This window comes from Haliotis asinina, chromosome 8 (genome assembly GCF_037392515.1).
Source record: "Haliotis asinina isolate JCU_RB_2024 chromosome 8, JCU_Hal_asi_v2, whole genome shotgun sequence".
Classification (NCBI taxonomy): domain Eukaryota; kingdom Metazoa; phylum Mollusca; class Gastropoda; order Lepetellida; family Haliotidae; genus Haliotis; species Haliotis asinina.
Genome location: NC_090287.1, coordinates 48,457,107 through 48,482,544, shown reverse-complemented (window position 1 = coordinate 48,482,544; position 25,438 = coordinate 48,457,107). Strand labels below are relative to the sequence as shown.

Sequence of the window (25,438 nt, the reverse complement as noted above, 5' to 3'; positions counted from 1 at the left end):
CTGTATTCTCGTCATGAATGTCACAGGTCTAACATGCGGTGAACAAATCATCAAAACTGAGCATATTTTGGGAACTATATTTAGACAAACAATGGCATACAGTTTGACACACTGTACCCAGAAATTGAACTGGGGTCAAAAGCATGAGCCAACACTTCAACCACTAGGCTACCTGACCCCCTTCCAAAACTTTCCACAATAACTCTTTCCACAATAATACAGGTATTACTATGTATCAGCAGTTTATGTATCAGCAGTGTATGTATCATAAACATAATGTCATTTATATGCATTCCATTATCTTAAACTTGTAATGGGAGAACATAGTGTGTAAACGTGATACTCATGGCAAAGGCACTGTGCTCTATGGCTGATATCTGTATTAAGGCAGGGTGTAAGGTTCGTACCTGAGGCATGAAATTGCTGGAGTCCACTCGAGTTCCTTTTGGGTAGATTCGACTTAACTGACGTTTGTTGTAGCTTCATTGAGTTAAAGAATGTCAGAACAAACTAGATATTGGCTGGAAATAACTGACAACATAACCTTGCATTCATCCTGGAGAGTAAGATAAAATATAATTTCATTTAGACGTCTAACGTATGTTTTCAATAAGTATTGCTTTCACACTGGGCCTGGTCAAACATGTGGAAGAAAACATTCTGGAAAACAATCAGCCAGTCATATTCAACCTGCTTCTCCAATCACATATTTTTGCCAGGCTTTCTAACCAGGATTCTTCTGAAGAAATCTCAGTCCTGTTACCCAGGCTGAACATTAAAAATAACTTTTAAGAATATTGCAAACATTTGTTTGCAAGCATATGACAGACTGTAGATAAGGATACTTGACAAATTCCACTGGGTACTGATTCAGCAAACTTGCAGCTTGTGTCTCCACAAATGATGAGATCTCATAACTTCTATCACGCTCTGGAAAAATACAGAATATTTTTAAGTCACACAAAGGAATATATGTTTCCACCCCAATGCTGTGGAACATGTCACCACCCTGTGGCCCTTGATGTTGTTGACGTATATGTGGATGCATGTGCACATGATGGAGGTAGCTGAGAATTAGCATCTTTCTCCAGGAACTTACATTTTGTAATATTTTTTAAACTCTTCAATGGGATAGGAAGGTGAAGAATATTAAATGCAGAACTCACTAGATATACCATTCATTAAAAATCCTATTATGAAACAATGAAAAAAAGGCATCTCAATATACAGACAATCAGAAATACCACACAGCATTTGATTGTAACATCCCGACACTATTTAAGGAATCCCAAAACTCACTCTCTGATACATCAAAGGCATGGAAATGCACTGGCTGTATGTAGTTGACGAGGAGTGACATTTCCATGGCAGCCTCAGCTTCCTTGCCAGCTGTACCCTGGGAAACATTAAATGATGCAACATCACCGCGTAATACAGTCCAACCATATTGAATGAATACATGTTGCCTTAATCTGCATCAGTAGTGCTGCACCTACTGATGGCTAGCAAGGTTATAAGAGTGAAATGTTAAATGTCACATTTATGGAAGGGTTAAATATGATTGACTGCATTCAAGATATTTGCAGGTGCATAGATTCTTGCATGGATGGGTGGCTGCTTGTAGAAGTGTGGACATATGCTGGCACTAGAAGGTTCTAGCAGTTGAGCCACTTTTCACCATGAATATTCCAACACCTCCTGGTCTTTTGGTAAGATGCAGCCTGGGGACCAAACAAGTGGCCTTCTGTGCTCCAGGCAGACACTCTAGCCACAAGACTAGATCACTCATTTTTTAGCAATTTTTAATCATCTATGGCTCATAAAGATTTACAAACAAAACAGGTTTCAACAGATTTCCATTTTCACAACGAAGTTAGTAAATCTATTTCAGTCATGCCACTAAAAAGATGATGTGCATGTATTGAGGAAGCAGCCAGAGATTTTATCACTTAAAGGTCACATGCAAAATTCAATTTTGCAGATTCTGATATCTTTTGGTATGGACTTACAGAAATAAATTATCAAAAATGCACTTTCAACTTGTAAAGTTGAAAAATAACAAAAAAGCCAGATTTCAGATTTATGGATGTCAACTTCTTTATTGTGCATAACATGTTTCCGAGCGTGTGCTTTCTCCTTCATCAGGTGCTCCTCCTTCTGATGAAGAAGCAATCACATGCTCTAAGACATTGAGCTATCTATAATATAGAATATGACAATATTCCACCTGATGAAGGAGCAAACACACGTTCTGAAACATTATGATATCCACAATAAAGAAGTTGATATCCATAAATCTGGCTTTTCTTATGTTTTCCACTTCTAAATGCCCATCAAAGATTGAAAAATAACGCCATGAAAAAAAAAAGACATGAAGTCGCAATTCACTAATTTTCCCCCAGTGCGCAGTGATTAGATTCATGCAGCTTGAACTGGGAAAGCAACTTGTACAAACACAGCAACTATTAATGCTACGGTTGAAGTTGGAAAACAAGAGATGTTTCTTATGACCAAGAGCATCTTACGTCTGTAGTAATAAAAACACTGGTCCCATACTTGCAGATTCTAAGAAAGTGTCGCATTAGAAATACTACTTTCATAGCTAAAATGTGCTCAGCTTAAAAAAAACTGAAATGTTTTAACACGTGTCTATAGAAACATAGAAAATATGTTGGTTGTGACAAGCTGTCTCTGTCACTAACAAAACTCAATGTCTGTTTTACTGACACCTATGTATCCACCTGTCTGTCTGCTGATGACAACACGCAATACACAACTTCAATCACTGACCGCATGCAATTTGAACTTAACACCTATCTGGTTTCATACTTGTATACAAGACTTGTTATATCTCTGGGTTGCAAACGAACTGCATCCATTTTTCCTGCATGACTTGATTGACACTGTTGCAAACACAGATTGTCAGTTTCAAGGTTCTGTTATGAACTTGGACAAACACAAGTAGTTCAACATCAGAGTATTTGTTGATTGGATCGAACGGAAATGCAGAGAGCATATATTTACAAAACCCAGCATCTCTGTATACAGTATTTATGGATAACAACTTCTTCTATTGTATATGATGCGATATTTCAGTATGGTTTCTTATACTGTTATCACTCTTGCTTGACAACCAATCCATAATGAAATGTTGCATCATATACAATGAAAGAAGTTATCCACAAAAAACGTATTCTCCTACTCTCAAGATACTTCTGAAATCTACACACAAATAGGTTTCTGCATATCGGCAACTGAATAAGCCAATGGAAACAGTTTGTTACTCTTGAGTGCACATCCACTCGGTCTGATCGGGTTTGGTCTCCAGGGTGCTTCATATTGGGGGAGGTAAACCCAAGTACAAAACATTGCACTTTTGATTAGTGATTGTACGCTAGCTTATTTGTTTTTCACTATCAGCAATATTATATGTCATGAATAAGTGATGATTGTGTTTTATTTGTGTTGCATGTTGTCTTTTACGTTAAACATGTTATGAAACTTTCAGTATTTCACAACATTGGTCTCAGTGTTTTACATAATAAATATAAAACTGCAGTTCAAGTAGTTGAAAACAGGCCTTAATCAATATCCCCTGTTGCTGAATTAAGACGCCTTGAAACAGAAGTATGGATCTACGTTTCACTTACCCTGTCCTTCTTCACCCGCTGTCGTCTCTTCTTTTCTTCCTCTGATATCATATCAGATGGAATCTCATCTTCTTCTTCACTGTCGTCTGATTCTGATTCACTGTTGAAAATTTCCTCTTCAGCACCCCCTTCAGTCTTTGCCCCACCCTCTGGCGGAGCATCTGCCTTCTCCCCACCACCTTCACTAGAGACGGACAGAGTCTTTGTTATAGTTTTTGTTTCTGAATCATCCTGTGGTTTCTCTGCAGGGTGTGTCTCTTCTGCAGCCTCCTCAGCAACTTTAGGTTTTGGCTCGGAGGTTTTCGCTGATACTTTGGTTGGAGTTGATTTTTCTTCATCTGGTGCTATCAATCATAAAATAAAACCAGTTTTAGGAACACAACTGATCAATCAGTAACTCTACAAATAATATCAATGGCACAATTTCTGTCCAAACCCTGTCCATGTTTCATTAGGGGATATTATAAAAGAATTACCTGAAGTTTCGGATAACCTTGATTCATGGATTGGGGAAATCATTGTGCATTCTCATTAATTAAATCTTGTATGTCACTCTACGGTACACCTATGTACACATGCTGCCAATACTAAGATAAATAGCCAAAACCACTAATACATAATTTTATGGACATAAAATGTAAAAACCAAAAAGGATTCAACACATCTCCTCGCTTGTGTGGGGGTAAAAATATATACATCATGTGGTGTAAGCCTTTTTCATGTTCAGTTTCAGTTACAACCATTGCCTCCAAACTCTGTAGGGCATATTCTGCTGCATTAACACATTCATATTTAGGAAGAATTCATTTAGATTCATTTATATTGAACAAAGCTGGTTCATTACTGCTGAGTTTTGACTTGTTCTTCATGCTTGTAAAAAGGTGCCCAGTGTGTTTAATTAGGGCATACAGAGTTTTTCCTAGGAATATAACCATATGATTTCAAAGTGGTAAATAACAGACAATATCCTTCAACAACAAACTCTTTTGACCAGACCTCTAATGCTCCCGCTTTGAAATCTTTTGAAATCCCAAGAGCTTGTTGAAGTAATGCATGCTTTTTTAAGGATTAATGAATTCTTTGTAACTTATACACTTTCCTTTGGGATTCTGTTCACATAAAAATGTCTGATCATACACTTGATTTGCTATTTATATCCGAATGAGAATAAAGAACTTGCTTTTATGGAAATGTTTCTTTTTGTTTTTGACAAGTATCTTCCTCTTCAACAGGTCAGGAGATGGGAGGTGAGCGCCTGGCTCCAGCTGAAAGAAGAATTTGACTCTTAAAATCAACAAACACACGAGCATGTGTATAACCAGGGAGACTCTAACAGGGGGAGTAGTCACTTCTCGAATAGCTCATTAGCGCATGTCTCTTATAGTATAGTATAGTTTTGAAGATTGAAACCGGTCTCTTTTCGACAGCTGAATACATTGGCTGAGTGTTGTAATAACTAAAAAACCTACATGTAGGAGATAAGTTACCTATTCTGTCACTTCATTTTAAGTCAAATAATTGTTATTAGTGTCACTATTGGTACAGTGGATTTGTTGTAAAGTTTCAAGTCGGCATGTTATAGCTCACTGGCTTTAATTCTCAGTACACAACAAAGAAAGACTGAATTCTATTGCTACAAATTTCTTTCACACATTTGTTTAATTTTCAGACAGGAAATATACCTTTAGTTGAAATGTGTTTGCAAGTAATAGTAGTTTTATAACTTTAAAAAAAAATTGAAAAATTGATAGGATGTATTTGAGGTCATCGCCTCAAATTGCTGATTTGATGTCATCCGCATTGAAATACTACAGTGCCTTGTTCGAGTGTTTCTACTTATTGCTCTGAAACATCTTTCACATACACCTTTAATGTTTATGTGGGGAATATACCATCAAGGGAAAGGTGTTTGCTAGTAATAGTGATAGTTTAATTTTTTTAAAAATGTGAGGGTGCATTTTAGGTGTGTGAAAAATGTGACGTAGTGTATCATTTATTCTTTCATTCGTTCACATATGTATTTCTTGCTTCTGTTATTTTTCTGCCTTTTTTCATCCATTCACATATAATTCTTGCTCTTAATTCTCGCCATAATTCATTCATACAATAAACTGGCTGAAGAACTGATAAACACAAGTGAAGGTGCGCTGGGATTGAACCAAGTTACTGTTGACCGATCCCTGTTGTAGAGTATCCCTGGTATAGCAAAACGAGGTTAATCATTTGAAGGATTCCGGAATCAATAACACAAGCTAAAATTCATTTCAGTGACTAATTCTGTTTAGATCAGTTCAAAATACAGGTGACAGGTGACATCCATGTGAGAGATGTACCGTCCATACTCATAACTCATAGCTGTGACACTGAGGAATGTATCAGATTAAAAATCCCCAAGACAACCAAGATTTGTACATATTCTCCATTTAATGTGTGTTTTATCATAGAAAATATAAATATTAAAACTTAAAAAGACAAAAGACATTCCTCCCCAACATCCTACATCCTTAAAGCATCATTGATGTAATAGATAAGCCTTCCTTCCTCCAGTCTAGTGGCTCAATGGTAAATCAACACAGTGAACTACCGCACCTGAAATGATGCATAAAGGGAATTATTTCTCAGTCCAGGGACATTTCTTATGAACACAGAAAGGCCTTTTAAGGCCAAAGGTCACCCTAAAACCTCATCTATCTACATTTCTCATGACTGTTTCTGGGCAAGAAAAACTTAACTTACTGGATATTCATCCAAGATGTCAGTCAAAAGCATCTCTCCAAATATACTCCGACAGTAATGGGCCATCTTGGCTTGCTGACGAGGACTGAAACAGAACAGCTGAGTGTGCAATACTCTGTCCACAGTTGATGAAAATACAATGCAAGAGCACAAGATTGGCAACATACTAAATGCAACAATTACTAGTATTCTTCTGATTGCCAACTTCACGTCACTTGTCCTCGTGGTTAATAGTTGCAGGCTAGTTTTACCTAAAGTCATGGTGATGCATATTATAGCAACTGTCCCTAAAAGCATGATCCCTAAAAGTCTTTGTGTCACTTCATGTTACACTCTATGTAGCTTCTCACTACTTCATATTTTAATCTGATTAACTATCCTCCTTTTCAATGGTCTCTATTTTAATACAGTACATGTCCGATATGAACACTTTATCATGTTCTTCTGGCACTGTTCCATTGTACACAGCACCTGCTGATTATCCTCAGGTGGAATGGAAGCTGTATAGATAAAAACAGGTCCCAGAACTCACGTGCAATGGTTTTCAAAGGAGAGAATTACTGGATAGTCCGAGGTTTTGAAGGCACTCTCTGCGATAGCCTCTATCACATCCTGTAAACATCAAGCAGTATGGGTTATGGTGATGTATGAACACATATCAGAACAACAGACAGCTTTTCTACAAGCTCCTGAAGTCTACCTTGGTCCACACAAACAAAGCTACCCGACTGGTGCTCATACTAACGCTTTGAGCATGTCATGCATCATGTAACATGTTTTTAGCACGATTACTATTTTTGTATAGTTTAAAACATGATATTTGATGTTGACATCTACTTGAACAAAATTTCTGTTTGTAATTTTTAAATGATTAAATCACTTCTCCTTAGGAAGCTACATTTACACACATGTAATAATCTGTTTCATTGGTGCATAAATTTTATTATATGACTGTGACTCACTTTAATTGGAGAAACTGAGAATGTTATTTTTACACCTATGTAACAAGTCATTTCATTGGTGGTGATAATTTCACTCATTTCTAACAAATTCTTTGGTGAAGCCTACAATACTGCAATACTACTTTTACACATGTTACAGGCCTGATTGGTGCTTACTTTGAATGGTACTTCTGTACACATGGTGAAGCCATGAGTGATAACTGGTTCTTCATCTTGTCCACGGCCATCCCAGCAGTCAAGTTCAATACATCGACATCCACTGAGCAGCACCTGGCGATAGATCTCCACCGACGACTTACCAGTGAACTGGTGACCTATAACAACACAAGGTATTTGAAATTATTGTGACCACTCCTGTATGCCTACCTGTGAGATACTGGTATTGTGACAAATCCTGTATGCCTACCTGTGAGATACTGGTATTGTGACAAATCCTGTATGGCCTACCTGTGAGATACTGATATTGTGACAAATCCTGTATGCCTACCTGTGAGATACTGATATTGTGACAAATCCTGTATGGCCTACCTGTGAGATACTGATATTGTGACAAATCCTGTATGCCTACCTGTGAGATACCAGTATTGTAACAAATCCTGTATGAATACCTGTGAGAAACTGGTATTGTGACAAATCCTGTATGGCCTACCTGTGAAATACTGATATTGTGACAAATCCTGTATGAATACCTGTGAGATACTGATATTGTGACAAATCCTGTATGGCCTACCTGTGAAATACTGATATTGTGACAAATCCTGTATGGCCTACCTGTGAGATACTGATATTGTGACAAATCCTGTATGAATACCTGTGAGAAACTGGTATTGTGACAAAACCTATATGGCCTACCTGTGAGACCCCAATATTGAGACAAACACTGTATTACCTACCTGTGAGATAAGTGTTATGTGAGGAATTGATGAAGTAATGAGACAAAGGTTGGTCCATATCCTCACTGAGATCCAGCTTCTCGGGAGGAACAAGGTTGTTATCATCGCTCATCAGGAACTTGAGGAACCCTTCCTGGGACAGGTGTCCTGGAACAAAGTGATATAAATACCATGTATCATCCTGCTAACAAGCACGCCCTAGCTACTCACACTATCTGGCAACACACACTCAAATGATTATGAACCAGAAGGACATACATACTACTACATATTCGGAACATGTCATTATTCTGTTAGAATGTCAACCTACACTCAAATGTATATTTAAAAATATTCTGAAATAACCCTAAGAACTGTTACTTTTCGAAAAGACAATAACCTCAAAACAGCATTAAAATTACAAAACTGATAAAAAAATTGTGTTGATGGTTGTTTATTGCATCCCCCCAGAGCCCAATACTAATACTGTTAGTTACTGTACTGATGCAGTGATAACTGATGTCTTGGGGACATGAAAACACAGTCACAACATCAAAAGACTTACCAGACCAATATGTATAAAACAATTCCAGAATTTGTTTGATCAAAATCAAAACAACACAAAAATAACAGAACACGTTTGCCATGCATAGTTGCAGGAATGCAATGTATAAAGAAATATAGAAATGAACTTCTAACTGTGAAAATGACACAAAAATCAGAAATCAGTTATGAAAGTGTCTTATGAAAGATCAGTAATTCAATGCTTATATATATCCTGTCCTTCAAGCTTCAGTCTTAATTCAGGATTAGTCATGGTCAAACTGACCAAATTTGATCATTCATTTCCTCTCAAAACTGGACAATAATGCTCTTCCACAGATGATAAATAAAGAATCTATCACGTTTGACAGCAATCACACACCAACTTTTTAACATGCCAGTAAGCTGCCTGCCACAAGGTGTCCAGGATCTGGCAGTAGTGATGTCCAGACTTGCTCAGAATTGCATTACAATATGTAATTACTCAGTCCCTGCATGTTGGTCTCAGGTGGTCACCATTTGGAGGAATAACTGATAGATATGGTCAATCTGTGAGGTAAATCTCTCTAGAAGGGGAGACTGACTGGTGTTTATGGAGAGCTACATTTCTGGAACATGATGGAAGGCTACAGACTTGAGCCATCCTGACAGACCAGAAACTGATGGCACTGTGATTGTCCAGCTGGGAGCACTGTGACTGTGATTGTCAACTTGCTGATTCTCTGACAAGGTTAGAGTATGTGTTATATCCCTAAAGTTTCATATCCTAGGTCACATAGGTGCATCAGTAAACCATTCAAATCTAGGTTTTCTATCCTTGGTGCATCAGTGAACCATTCAAGCCTAGGTTTTCTATCCTTGGTGCATCAGTGAACCATACAAGCCTAGGTTTTCTATCCTTGATGCGTCAGTGAACCACTGAAGTCAAGGTTTTCTATCGTTGACGTATCAGTGACCCATTCAAGTCAAGGTTTTCTATCGTTGATGTATCAGTGAACCATTCAAGTCAAGGTTTTCTATCGTTGATGCATCAGTGAACCATTCAAGTCAAGGTTTTCTATCTTTGGAGCACCAGTGAACCATTCGAGTCAAGGTTTTCTATCTTTGGAGCACCAGTGAACCATTCGAGTCAAGGTTTTCTATTCTTGGAGCACCAGTGAACCATTCAAGTCAAAGTTATCTATCCTCGGTGCAACAGTGAACCATTCAAGTCAAGGTTTTCTATCTTTGGTGCACCAGTGAGCCATTCAAGTCAAGGTTTTCTATCCTTGATGCATCAGTGAACCATTCAAGTCAAGGTTTTCTATCGTTGACGTATCAGTGACCCATTCAAGTCAAGGTTTTCTATCGTTGATGTATCAGTGAACCATTCAAGTCAAGGTTTTCTATCGTTGACGTATCAGTGACCCATTCAAGTCAAGGTTTTCTATCGTTGATGTATCAGTGAACCATTCAAGTCAAGGTTTTCTATCGTTGACGTATCAGTGACCCATTCAAGTCAAGGTTTTCTATCCTTGATGCATCAGTGAACCATTCAAGTCAAGGTTTTCTATCGTTGACGTATCAGTGACCCATTCAAGTCAAGGTTTTCTATCGTTGATGTATCAGTGAACCATTCAAGTCAAGGTTTTCTATCGTTGACGTATCAGTGACCCATTCAAGTCAAGGTTTTCTATCATTGATGTATCAGTGAACCATTCAAGTCAAGGTTTTCTATCGTTGATGCATCAGTGAACCATTCAAGTCAAGGTTTTCTATCGTTGATGTATCAGTGAACCATTCAAGTCAAGGTTTTCTATCGTTGATGTATCAGTGAACCATTCAAGTCAAGGTTTTCTATCGTTGATGTATCAGTGAACCATTCAAGTCAAGGTTTTCTATCGTTGATGCATCAGTGAACCATTCAAGTCAAGGTTTTCTATCTTTGATGTATCAGTGAACCATTCAAGTCAAGGTTTTCTATCTTTGATGCATCAGTGAACCATTCAAGTCAAGGTTTTCTATCGTTGATGTATCAGTGAACCATTCAAGTCAAGGTTTTCTATCTTTGATGCATCAGTGAACCATTCAAGTCAAGGTTTTCTATCGTTGATGTATCAGTGAACCATTCAAGTCAAGGTTTTCTATCGTTGATGTATCAGTGAACCATTCAAGTCAAGGTTTTCTATCGTTGATGTATCAGTGAACCATTCAAGTCAAGGTTTTCTATCGTTGATGTATCAGTGAACCATTCAAGTCAAGGTTTTCTATCGTTGATGTATCAGTGAACCATTCAAGTCAAGGTTTTCTATCGTTGATGCATCAGTGAACCATTCAAGTCAAGGTTTTCTATCGTTGATGTATCAGTGAACCATTCAAGTCAAGGTTTTCTATCGTTGATGTATCAGTGAACCACTGAAGTCAAGGTTTTCTATCGTTGATGTATCAGTGAACCATTCAAGTCAAGGTTTTCTATCGTTGATGCATCAGTGAACCATTCAAGTCAAGGTTTTCTATCTTTGGAGCACCAGTGAACCATTCGAGTCAAGGTTTTCTATCTTTGGAGCACCAGTGAACCATTCGAGTCAAGGTTTTCTATTCTTGGAGCACCAGTGAACCATTCAAGTCAAAGTTATCTATCCTCGGTGCAACAGTGAACCATTCAAGTCAAGGTTTTCTATCTTTGGTGCACCAGTGAGCCATTCAAGTCAAGGTTTTCTATCCTTGATGCATCAGTGAACCATTCAAGTCAAGGTTTTCTATCCTTGGTGCATCAGTGACCCATTCAAGTCAAGGTTTTCCATCCTTGGTGCACCAGTGCATCATTCAAGCCTAGGTTTTGTATATTTGGTGCACCAGTGAACCATTCAAGCCTAGGTTTTCTATCCTTGATGCATCAGTGAACCATGCCTAATGTCATGTACATCTATGTATATATAAAACATAATATTCATGTGTTTCTTTGTGCAGAATGAAAATAAGATAATCATATTCAAGGTGGTATGTAGAAACAAATGAATAAAAAATACATGAAAAGGCCAAGGTATTTGTCCCAACCTAAAATGCACTAAAACCAAAGACTGGGAGGTGGACTATATCATGTCACAGGACCACTAAAATATAACAGTACTAGTAAATAAATGTTCTGTCTACAAGCTAATGAGGTGTTGTATTCAACACACCATGCAACACAAGCAAGGAAAACAAAGTAAAACCAGCCCAATAGAGTGGTGCATACTATAAATATACCAGAAAACTTTGCTCATGATTGTTTATAAATTTTGAAAATATATATTTCATATTTAGGTCTCAAGACTTGTAATGTTTGTAAAATATTAATGTTTAACATTTCTACATTTTACCTTCATTGAACTGGTTTTCAAACTGCTTATTAATTTCTGAAATCAACTTAAAAGTCTACATTCTCAGGTATACAAAGGGTCCATTCTTACCTTCCTCTGTAAACACAAGTAAAAGTTGAAATCATTAAACAGATATTATTCCACATCAAATTCTGGGTGACAGTTTTCTTTAAAAAAATTATGAAAATACAGTCCTCACATGTAATAAAAGCATGTACATAGAAAGAGGAAAAAAAACCATATAAGGACACATCCTTGCTGCTCTTAGTAAAGTCCAGCAAAATCAGTGCAGGGGACACCAGAAATGGGCTTCACACATTGTAAACTATGTGGAGAATCGAACCAGGATCTCCAGTGTGATGAGCAAACACTTTAACCACTGTCTTTTTGTCCTATTTGACTCGTGAAGGTGCCGGGGTAGAATAGGCCTTCAGCAACCCATGCTTGCCATAAAAGGCAACTATGCATGTTGTAAGAGGTGACTAACGGGATCTGGTGGTGAGGCTCGCTGACTTGGTTGACACATGTCATCGGTTCCCAGTTGCGCAGATCGATGCTCATGTTGTTGATCACTGGATTGTCTGGTCCAGACTCGATTATTTACAGACCGCCACCATATTGCTGGAATATTGCTGAGTGTGGCTTAAAGCTACACTCACTCACTTTTTGTCCTATTCACATTAGAACCATTCAAATAATGGTAATTTTATCCATAAAACATCATTCCTGAGAGAGAATACAAGATGGATATCTTACATTGAAATGTTGACAGATTTAATCTTTTTCCACACATGCAGAATTTATTCAAGACAGTTGAACATTTAAACTGTAAGATTTAGACTGAAAGCTTGTCAAATAGAAGTCACAAACAGTCACAGAGATGAGACACTGAGAAATTACTTCAAGTAACCACATTAAACAGACACATATAAATGTCATCATGACATACATAAAAGTTTTAATATTCTGAAAGAAATGAAGTCTCATTTGACAGGAGTTACTCCCCTTTGTACAGGCATGTCATCCATTACTTGGACAACACACAAATCAAATTATTAAAGGTAATGATCTAAGAAAATATCTAATGCCATTATATCTACTGAAATGATTGTAAGTGTAAGTAGTTTTGCATAGAGTGGGTCCCCATACAGTTATTCAGCAAAGAAGACAACATAGCCAGGCAGTACAACATCTAACCAGGTTCAGCCAATATAATCAGTTTCCCCAAAATACATCATATTGTGTGGATCTATTCCTTTCCATTGAATAACCTCTTGATATATCCATAGCAAAGACATTCATACTCAAGTTTCAGAACATCAGATTATACTTGTAGTTATTTACTAATTCTTTGAATAGGAGATAAACTTAGAGAACCAAGCAACCTACCTTTCTGTGCCATCCCAGTTTTGGTTTCATACTGATCTATGAGTTCCTGAGCTCGTGCTACCGTGTAGAATGGGTACAGGATCTCATTGAGTCGCGGATCTCGCTGGTGTTTGTTGAGGAACTCCGTAAACTGCTCCACAGTCAGGTATGGCTTCTTTTTGGCTCCCCTACATCACATACGGCCAGTATTATGCAAACACACTGAGGTGCACCAGTAACATAACGCGGTGTTACAGGTGCACGAATGACGTAACATTGTCTCACAGATACATCCGTAATGATCTTGTGTCACAAGTACACCAGAAACAATGTTGTATCGAAGGTACATCAGTAACATAATGTTGTGTCACAGGTACACCAGTAACATAATGTAGTGTCGCAGGTACTCAAGAAGCAATGTTGTGATACAGGTACACCAGTAACATAATGTAGTGTCGCAGGTACTCAAGAAGCAATATTGTGATACAGGTACACCAGTAACATAATGTAGTGTTGCAGGTACTCAAGAAACAATGTTGTGATACAGGTACACCAGTAACATAATGTAGTGTCGCAGGTACTCAAGAAGCACTGTTGTGATACAGGTACACCAGTAACATAATGTAGTGTCGCAGGTACTCAAGAAACAATGTTGTGATACAGGTACACCAGTAACATAATGTAGTGTCGCAGGTACTCAAGAAGCAATGTTGTGATACAGGTACACCAGTAACATAATGTAGTGTCGCAGGTACTCAAGAAGCACTGTTGTGATACAGGTACACCAGTAACATAATGTAGTGTCGCAGGTACTCAAGAAACAATGTTGTGATACAGGTACACCAGTAACATAATGTTGTGATACAGGTACACCAGTAACATAATGTTGTGATACGGGTACACCAGTAACATAATGTTGTGATACAGGTACACCAGTAACATAATGTTGTGATACAGGTACACCAGTAACATAATGTTGTGATACAGGTACACCATTAACATATGTTGGTACACCATACATATAATACACATGACATCCTGTACTTATCTTGGGTACAATGTGTATGTAGCTTGTAGTTTGAGCAAAACAACTAGCGTAAATACCATGATGGATGTACAATAGTTTGCTTTTTAGTGAGTAGGATGGATTTCATGTCACACTATACAGTATTTCAGTCCTATCACGTTGTCACATGGGTTAATTTGGTAAAGCCTCAAGTGATACAGGTTGATCATGTTGGCAGACCAACAATATTCATCCAGATACCAATCCATTGATTAGCAGATCCTGTATGAAGATAAGGGACACAACTGATATGCCCTGGTTACTGGTGCTGTACATCACAACAATTAATCAAGTATTTCACATAACTAATTTCCTACCCTCTTAAATCATTCACTACCTATTTAACATGTGACACAAATCAAGAACAAAATTTGAATCTTACATTTCTTCAAAAACCTTGACAACTTCTGTCCTTCCAACAAGCTGGTGATGGAAATTGAAGAAATTGTCAAAGGTGAATTTGCTGGGGTCGATTGTGCCATTCTGGAAAGAACAAACAGTATCATGAAAACATCAGTGAGATACAAAAGCTTTCTTCCAGTCTTGTTCTTATTATGTATTACATCTACTTCAAGCGTGAAAAGAAAGATTACGAGCCATCATTACTACAAATTTATGATGTAGAGAAATAACAAACACCAATTTCTGGTTACACCATTCACTATTCAAAATCTCAATGTCATCAACAAGGCATTCTATCGTTTCTTCACTGCATCACTGATTTACCATGATTGATAAGAAAATCTATATTTGGAAATATCTCAATCTTTTTAATCATTTGCACTCTGCCCAACTACCCTCTAGTACTGGTAACAATCTGAAAAACAACTCTTTGAAAATTGAACCTGGTGCTGATCAGCTGGACTATTGATCCAAAGACACCTCCAGACTCATGCTCCGCACTGCTACCACACCACAAACTGTTTCCAACAACACCAAACCCAGACTAAATACAAAATTAAAATGACCTATGTTTAGATAACCGACAGACATTATCCCTTCCTAACCTTTCAGTTTCACCATTTTGCAAATTTGTTATAAGTTCAACTGAGATAATCCTTAAAGGAATAGTATTTAAAAATGTGTTTGTCAACACATCAACTATAGTGAGATGTGGCTCAAGTACTCGATACATTACTGAATTAACACCACACAGGACAGAGAGATATTGATCCATCAAAACTCCACCACAAACCCATTTCCTTATTATTTCTTCTTCAGAAGACAGCCTTCAGTTACTACTGCATTCATGCACAATTTGCGATAAACAGTAACAGAATACATGTGACAACTAATATATCAATTCACCAAAGATTTGTGGACTTAACAAGGGAACAAATGTGATATTGTTCTCATACATTCTTGCCACATGAACACCCTGACATAGCATTCCACTCTAGTCTAATCACCATGGTTAAATCATCTTCAAGATTTAATGATGCATATGAACCTTTGCCGTGGATATAAATCTGTTTTTCTAATAACAACTGCAACCCTATACAACCAAGAAACACCATACTGAAATCTGCGCTATATCTTCAGTTGGGAAGTCATATAACAAGAAATGGTAAACTTACGCCACAAAAGATAACAACATCCTGACCATTGAGCCCTTCTTGTTATTGACGGGCAAATCAATATCACGTACACAAGACAACTAATTACATCTGACACACATAGCACCTTTGCTGCAAGTGTTTTGGTGATCAGTTGCCAGGGAAGTAGTTTCTAGTTTTCTGAAAGCCTTTCGCGAAATGCTAGCTGCATAAACTGCACGATATCCTGTTCATTATGGAAAGCAATGGCATGCTTCCCCTAGTTCTAACAATCTTCCTTGCAAACTGTAGCCCTTTTTAGCCATTTGGCCTCACCAAAATATCTTCTCAACAACTGCTGAGATTTATTTTAGAAAGTACACAGGGAGGTTACAAAGAAGGTAAACATCTTGAGTGACTCATATTGATCTCATAAGCTCCTTCAAAGTGTGTAAATGTTTCTTATAGTTTCTGTACCAGGTTATTTAGACCTAGACATGTACAAATTCCTATACATAAATCATAACAAACATGTTTTCAAAAGCAGCCAGTGAGAGACTTGTATTTTTTACCAATATATACATTGAAGTTGTCCTCAGTCACTGCATTTAAACAACTGAAAGAATAAGGAACCTCTTCTTGTGGAGATACAGTTGATACTTTGTGTTAAAATCAAAGGTCTTTATCAACATTAGAGAGAAGGTATGATTGTAAGATTTACCAATCAACCCCTTTTAGTGCTGGATAAGGTTCAGTTATCGTTTATCAAAAGAATGGCTTCCTGCCTTTTAATTCTGATTTGAAGAATGGTCAGTTACAGACCATGTTATCAGAATGGAGGAAGAAATCCTGCAGTAGTGCAGGTGAACAGTGTTGACCACTTCCTTGTATTGCTGGAGCAGACCTAGGCAACACTTTCACTATGAGAGTGGCCTGGGTTTTGGCATATAATAGAGATAAATTGGCAATGATTTTTTTACCTCATGTGATGACAGGCAAAGGATTATGCCTTGGACATTAACTGAATTCTGGGAAGGATATAAGAATGAAGTAGCCATGATTGAAATAACTCAAGATGAAAGTGCTTTTAGCACTTGAGAATTACAACAAACAACAAATATCTATGGTCTAACACAACTTCAGTAGCATGTCGACTGCATCTCCAGTGAGATAGGACCTGGACAGTATTGGCTGCAGAGCAGTGTGTATACAATCATGGCATGTTGTGGTGAATCAGGGACTCCACACCACAGTTCCTGGCATCACTTGAGGCCATAACTATTCAGTTCTTCCCTGCACACTTCGCTGCTCTGCAGACGTAGCTCTAGACAGTTGCTAGTGGGTGTTAAAGAATGTTGTGGACCTGCTTCTGGCACATGGGACTGGCCTGATCGAAGGCCACAAGGCAGATCTCCCCTTTAGACACAATACACAAGTCATTACAACAAGCCCAAGGGACGGTAGGGTAGCTTAGTAGTTAAAGCATTTGCTTGTAACACTGAAGGTCTGGGTTCAATTTCCCACATGTATACAATGTGTGAGGTCCATTTTTGGTGTTCCCTGCTATGATATTGCTGGAATATTGCTAAAAGAGGTGTAAAAACATCCTTGTTAATCAGGACAACCTTAGACATAGGCAACATTCAAGAAGACTACATGGACAAATCACAAAATTTCAAGTCAAGTTGGAATAAATTCCCGCACAGGACATACTGAATTCTGACCTTAATCAAAGTTTTATTTTCCTATAATACTGATCAGTATAAACACTATGGACCTTATGAAACTAATGGTAGAGTACAACCTGTTCTAGTAAATATGTAACCTCAATATCACTCGAGCAAAACTGTTGTCTTGTGTCAAAAACATGAAAATGCTGAGTTCTTACAACAAGAGTCATCAGAAGATGACATATCCCCCCCGGCCCCTAACATATTTGAAAGGACAAATCATCTGACAGTTACTTGATGTTTTTTTAGACTCAGTTTGAATCGTTTCCATAAAAATCATAAAAAATATAAGTTCCATATATCTGCAAAAGGCATCACTTCAAGATCTGTCTTATGTATCAGCTAACATTTGTTGAAAGATATCAAATGGTTTTCGAGTTGCCTTCCAGAAATGAAGCCCATCCCTCCCTTTTGAGACTAAGTCAGAATTGTTTCCATGGAAACTGGGAAAAAAAAAATACCAAAAATCTGTAAATAGCAAAAGGCACAACCTTGCTTTCAGTTTATTATATCCACCAAGTCTGGTCTAAAAATATTGAACGTTTTTGACTTATGCTCTGGAAACAAAAAGGGTCACAGACTGACAGATGAGGCATCAGCTATATCTTCCCACATTACATGCTGAGGGATAAAAATGTTCTGGAGGCACTACTTATTTAAGTTAGCATTTTGTTACATTTATTTTCCTGTAGTACAATTCAACTTGAACTTATAATGCAAGTGTATAGAATGTGTATGAACAGTATTTTAGAATTTTAACTAATTCTCAGTTTACCCAATTACAAAATCTGAATGATTTATGCATTTGGAATATCCACGTCAAACAAGCTGTTCATCTTGCCCAGATGCACGTTATTGTGATAAGGTCATTGAAACCAGTCACTACCAAATCCTAATTGGTAGTGTTGGTCCCCAAGGATCCAAATGGGCGTTGCATCCCAACTGGCTGTATCCCAGGTATGGTGACATGGCTCCTGGCCACAGACTTGTTTTCATCTGCCACATAAAGCTTCTTATGGCCAAATCAATCGGTTGGTTCGATTAATATAACAAGGCCTGACACACCCATAAGAAGTTAACAAGGTCCTATCTGGCCACACTTGTGGTGGACATTGATTTTGTAGAAGAGTGTTTCAGTGTTAGGAACTGTGACATGTCTTCCATATCATATGATATAACGTGAAATCCATAGTACTGAATATAGGCAATATGTGGTCATTCTAACATTATGGTCAACTGGTAATTCACTTTTCCCCCAACATATTTACCTAGGGAAGCGTATTTTTGGACAAAATCAATCAGAAAAGGTCCAATATCAGCTAGGGACCCTTAAACCTTCTTACATCTGGGCCAATACTCATTTGTAAAACAGGAATTAGCAATGAAACTTTACTAGATTTATGCAGACTTGTGCAAGACCTAAAGTCAGTCTAATTATTGTTTATTCTACCATGACTCAAGAAAATATTGGATTCTAATGAGTTGTTCAGAAAAATCAGATGGCATCAATTCTGGATTGATGCTCATCTGGTTTTAGGTCATTTCACTGCGCATATTGAGAGAACTACTTCATTTGATCACAATGATGGCGGATTGTAAAAACAACTCCATGGATTTTGACACAGACTTTGGAATTTTCCACAAATACAAATTGACCTTTTTTTTATTGAAATGTGTCTGATTTAACAGGCGCGTCACTACATATGAATATACAACACGGTCACACTACTTCAGCTTGACCACCAACATGACTGATACCAACACAACAGACGTGATGGAAATGAGGGTAAAAAATTTATTAAAACTCAAAAAATACAATTATCTCATTTTTCCTCCACCAATTATCTGGGAATTTCACTATCATATTACGGTCTATTATGAAAATATTCAGTTACAATACAGAGCCCCTTACAAAAACAGTATCTAGCATATAAATCAGAACGCCTTGCAACAATACACCCCTATCTACACAAAACATTAGTAAACATTTACCTACCTGGAAAATGGTATATTTGTTTCTGTTTACCATGGGAAATTTGCAAGATGACAGTCTGGCGAAACACCAGATTTATGCTACTCATTCTCCATCATGTCCCGTTGTGCATTGTTCAGAATAATGTACGTAAAAAATTGTACCTCTAGAGTTCTGCGATGGCGTTTTACCTGCAAGGCTGTTATGTTTGTACACTTTGAAAAAACCTTGGCCTCACAGTTTCAAGGAATCCCAAGTTAGTTGCATGTACATACATTTTGACAAAGCGGCACTGTCCTCTTTCATCACATGTCTGGGTGAAGGCAAGTACATGAAAGCACGATCAACAGTCGCCGATCATAACAATCAACAGTTTTTTGTGAGTTACAGTCATAGGTCTATCAGAAAAGGATCTACTCTTCGATTCTGGAGGGTTCTGATACGACAGCCAGTCAAGTATTGTCCACCCTCACGTCAAATTTGAAACTTTTCGAAAAATGTAAACACTGGCTCATCCGTCATTTCAAACTGTTGCACAGATCTACTTCCAAGAAAATAAGTAGGTCAGATGATTCTATTATTGTGTGACCATGGTCACGGCAAACAAAACGCATAGCGTGACGTTTCATCTGGAATACTTGTTCACCATCAGTTCAGTACAGCATGTCTCTGATTTTCAAACACAGTAGGTTTATCTCTAATTTATGTATTTTTTCTCAGACCAAAGATGAAACAGAGAAATTATGTGAGGTTAATTTTTATGAATCGAATGTTTTACCATCAACAGAAACATGTAAACCTGAAGTTTGCTTCTCACTATATATTAGGTCATCTCTTGCTTTCCCAGAATAACTGCATTTGATTTTTGTTTTGTAGGGACAGTTTTACTTTTTGCTAGAAAGACCTCTTCCCAGGTTTTACTTTTTGTTAGTAAGACCTCTTCCCAGGTTTTACTTTTTGCTAGAAAGACCTCTTCCCAGGTTTTACTTTTTGCTAGAAAGACCTCTTCCCAGGTTTTACTTTTTGCTAGAAAGACCTCTTCCCAGGTTTTACTTTTTGTTAGTAAGACCTCTTCCCAGGTTTTACTTTTTGCTAGAAAGATCTTTTCCCAGGTTTTACTTTCTGCAATCATCTTTTCCGAACTCTATATGAATATCAACAATCAATGAGTGTTTGAAAACAAGAATTTAATTCAAGACTAAGCTCAAAGTGGAAATGTTTTCCCTAGCAAGATTTGTAGAGAGACGCTCTACCACACTGCCACCGGGCTGACGAAAAAGTGGGGTTCAGTTACAGTTATGTAGCTTCCTTCAAAGATCATCTACATTGTAATTGTCCAACTTTGACAGCATATTAGTTAGAAAAATCACTTCTCGGTTTTGGTAGACAATGTAAAACCATTGTGGTCAGGAAATTTCTCCCTTACAATCTTCCATTGTCTACCAAAACCTCAGAGGCATGTTTTCTCCTATACGTAACACACTTCACATCCCATGTATCATCACAGGCCACAACACAATCCTCCATTAGGAATGGAAACATGGCATACACCTCTTTATTTGCTTGATTTCATGAAACATTCTGGATGTATGTCAAAACTATTTGACCTATAGGCGTTTACACCGTCTTCATAATATGCATTCATTTTCAGCATTTGCAAATTGCCTAAAATCAATTTTGCATATTGCTCAATCACTACATAACTCACAGAAACTGAAAATTTTCTTGAAATTCAACACAGGAACTCAAAATAACCTAGACTGACATCGTAATTTGTCCACCAATCTTCCACTAATACACTGTATATTAGATTCCATAACCACATATACAGCTTTTAGCGGTAGCTGAATTTTTAGAGATAAGTTTATATCAATGGGTATTTCCATCTACCCTGTACCACCCACAACCACCCTGTATTAAACAAATCCACTAACCACATTTACCATGTGCTACCCAAGCCCACCCTGTAGTACCCACCTTCTCTGTAGGGAATCCTGCAGCTTCCAGAGCCTTCTCTACACGCCGCCGGTCATCTCGGTTCTGTGCCATCATCTTCAGGATACTAGTAATAAGAGGAAGTATGTGATAAAGCAGAGCCATTTTATTCAGATTTATCTACACTTAATTAAACTTGGGTTCAATCTCGGAGATATACTTTAAGGTTCCATTGAGAAAGAAAACAATGTTACTAGGCCATTCAAGTTTGTCCTTTCTAGGAATGAGGAGCAACTCCAATTTCAGCCAGATTTGCCAGTCCTATACGTGCAATTGCACAACCTTTTTTCAGATCACTTTAATTAAAGAAAATTATATGTATACTAATTCAGTGTAGTTTTCTACTATTGCAAATCTGACCACTGGAATCCTATTGGTGTTGGTGAAATGGAGACAGACATCAGCATAAACCTGAATGAGCACAACATCTGTGGCACCATCAACAACTCACTGACGTTTCTGTAGTTTCTCCTATGCAGATATGTTTGTCTTACTTTTTTGTGGGAATCTTTCCATCCGGGCTTTGGATGTAGCTGATGCGAGTGTATGCCTTTTCCAGGAATGACAAGGAGCTGCCATTGATTGCCAGGAGATTGGTTGAGTATTGTAACAGCTCTTCTGCCCATTCCTGTAAACAACCAACATAAATTGAGTGAGTGAGTGAGTTGACAAGACAAGTCATTCGGTAACATCACCTATGTCAGCTTAATGGAACAGAAGTGAGGGAGAATGGCTGAAGACCAGAGTTACCACCTTTGTAAAACCTCTTGCACTACTGCTAATGCCAAGGATGTTTACCAAGGGATATTACGGATTTGAAGATCCTAATTGTTCATCAAGACATAGTCAACAAAAGGACCAACACTAAGAGCAAAATATGCACACATATTGGCCAGATGGAGAATGAACAGACTTTGCCATTTCAGGGAAAATATTATTCACAGATTTTTACTTCTTTTTGGAATTGACAGAAATGTCTGCCTCATGATGGACGTATTGACATTTGCAATTCATACCTATTGAGTTCGGCTACTTATACCCCTGTTTTGGTTTCTTGCCATGGATACCTTCAGTTCAGAGAAAGAAAATATAATGCTGTTCAGTATTTGTAATAACCCAAAATATCAAAAGGCATCAGCTAATTACCTGACTGATATACACAGAACATTTAACTAAAAAATATTTAATAATTTGCAAGCTCTGCTCCTTAATTGAAAAACAGGTTAGTAAACTGAATAATTGATATGCTGATTGCTGGGTCTATCTTGTCATCCAGGGATATCTAAAATATTGTCTATCTTATAAGAGGAATCAACATGTTTTGCCTAATGATGAAAAATAAATTACAATGTTCACCCGATAAACAAAATATATTTGAAAAAGAATGAAAAGATGATGTTAGCTTTGAATATCTACGTATGTGTAAACTGTAAGATCCTCTCCAGCTCCCACAATCTTGGTCAATATATACTGGCCTCTGACGTCTCATCAGAATCACACTAACACAAACTAACATATGAAAGCAAATTGATTGTCACTTCACAATCTAGCATTGAAGTGTACACAACTGACACATTTGCATGCTGGCGGTAGCAAAGGAATTCTGCAACTAGTAATATCTGAAGTTGGCAGAAACCAAGCTACTCCATCACATACTGGTGATATTGCAGGCCAACAACAAGGTCTGTGTGTCAAGACAGTGTTACCGAATGGATTGTTTGCCACACTGTATCTTAATACATCATATTTTGTCAGCTTTATGTGGAAAGGGACACCTAAAAGTGTGACAGTCAATTTGATAATAATGAGGGTGAAACAGGGACTTCAACACAGTGATCAGTTCCATAAAGGTAGGTAATTTTGGCGGTGAACTGCTGTACAAAGGATGACTTGCCACCTGTACATGTTGGATAGAAAATTCAAGCCATTAACACCCATGACAGTAGTCAAGAATCAGCACAACTCCTCATTTCCCTCTCAGAGCCGAAGCTTCTTTCAAAAATACAAGTTTAGTGTTGAAAGCAGCTTTGCAGAGACATATGTCACCATGGGGTTTGATGTATCATATCCTTCCATCGGGAACTGTCCATTTGGGATCCTGGGATATTTTAAATCGAGTTTTACACACAAACATAATACTTACCACCCACAAAAGAAAAGCGAAATTCTGTGTTAGTAGAGCTATATTGTTACACCTGATATAATACATGGAAACTGCCACTATGTAGACCATATCAGGGCACTGGCTGCTCAGGGGAATGACAGTCCAGGTTAACAGAAACGCATGGGTATCATATTCCCTTGCTATACTTTGTTCTGAGAACTTAACACACTGTCAGAAAAAAGGTATGAGACAATAATATTTCTAATATCACAGAAACTGTTTTCCTTATGGGAGTAGGTTGTTGTGTATTGACATACAGATGAAGCCATTCAACTTACATTTATCAGTTGATCATCACAGCACAACTGTTACAGGTAAATCAGGTGAGATTAATAATAAACATTGACAGATTGAAGAAATGACTCAACATGGAGGATTAGAGAGCAAAGGAGCAATAATGTCTACCATACTCATTTCAATGACATCTTAATCCACCATTAACACAAAAACCAAAAGTCAACCATACAATCTGTGCAATAATGAAGAACTTCTTACAACTCTATCATCTGCCAGTGAGAAAACAACTTCTGTCACACGACTATATGTACTTTGTGTGCTGAAGTTTCCCTGAGGAATATGCTTGATCAGCCAGTCAATGCCATGGATTCAGCTGCTCTTCACTTACATCACAACAGCCAAACCTTTTTATGAAGGAACAGAGATTTTCTTTAATTCAGTCATGTGTTGCAGTCAGCAACTGTGAGTTACGTAAGAAAATATATTGCTTAACCCATCATCATCATCATCATCATCATCATCATCATCATCATCATCATCAATCTATCAGTCATTTACGGCAACTTAATGTCATAGGTTATTCTACCAATTCATTAATCAAGTTAAAATGAATGCATGTCATTCTAAGCTATGGGACACATTCAAGTCTACACCTTAGAATTGACATAAACATGCAGGTCTCACAGTGCTTGTAGAAATATTCCTCATCAAAGTGACAAACAATGTCATCATCTAGTCACACTTAACTTCCCTGCAACTGTTTTATGTACTTTGATCAATTCTCATCCACAATTCATCTAACATACATTCCTTGCTTTGTGCCCTTTCTACTTTGATCAATTCTCATCCACAATTCATCTAACATACATTCCTTGCTTTGTGCCCTTTCTACTTTGATCAATTCTCATCCACAATTCATCTAACATACATTCCTTGCTTTGTGCCCTTTCTACTTTGATCAATTCTCATCCACAATTCATCTAACATACATTCCTTGCTTTGTGCCCTTTCTACTTTGATCAATTCTCATCCACAATTCATCTAACATACATTCCTTGCTTTGTGCCCTTTCTACTTTGAGCATCTGCTCTATTTTGACCGTCTGCCCACTTCCGTCTGCCTATACATACCATTCACTGACAAAAAAAAATTGGGATTCCAGACATTTGAGATGCCACATCAAGCCATTGGGCAGTGGTTCGCAACATACCAAGCAAACTTTTACTTGGATGAATAATTACAACTGTCTTTTATGTCTCATCACAAT

General features: G+C 37.6%; 2 protein-coding genes across 3 annotated transcripts in view; both read right to left on the bottom strand.

Moving 5' to 3' along the window:
* The window catches only part of LOC137294654 (ral GTPase-activating protein subunit beta-like), a 374,261-nt gene that overhangs the window by 139,461 nt on the left and 209,362 nt on the right, over positions 1-25,438 (bottom strand). The gene's annotated exons all lie outside the window — the stretch shown is intronic.
* Positions 1-25,438, bottom strand: part of LOC137294986 (1-phosphatidylinositol 4,5-bisphosphate phosphodiesterase beta-1-like) — a 133,755-nt gene that overhangs the window by 18,316 nt on the left and 90,001 nt on the right. For both annotated transcript variants that reach the window (XM_067826222.1, XM_067826223.1), the window contains exons 5-17: positions 22,265-22,398; positions 21,753-21,837; positions 14,921-15,021; positions 13,494-13,660; positions 8,242-8,388; positions 7,505-7,662; positions 6,919-6,998; positions 6,387-6,471; positions 4,831-4,915; positions 3,651-3,994; positions 1,300-1,396; positions 846-930; positions 408-480 (exon numbers count right to left, since the gene is read on the bottom strand). In XM_067826222.1, coding sequence (XP_067682323.1) covers positions 408-480; positions 846-930; positions 1,300-1,396; positions 3,651-3,994; positions 4,831-4,915; positions 6,387-6,471; positions 6,919-6,998; positions 7,505-7,662; positions 8,242-8,388; positions 13,494-13,660; positions 14,921-15,021; positions 21,753-21,837; positions 22,265-22,398 — 1,641 coding nt within the window. The remainder of the gene's footprint in view (positions 1-407; positions 481-845; positions 931-1,299; positions 1,397-3,650; positions 3,995-4,830; positions 4,916-6,386; positions 6,472-6,918; positions 6,999-7,504; positions 7,663-8,241; positions 8,389-13,493; positions 13,661-14,920; positions 15,022-21,752; positions 21,838-22,264; positions 22,399-25,438) is intronic.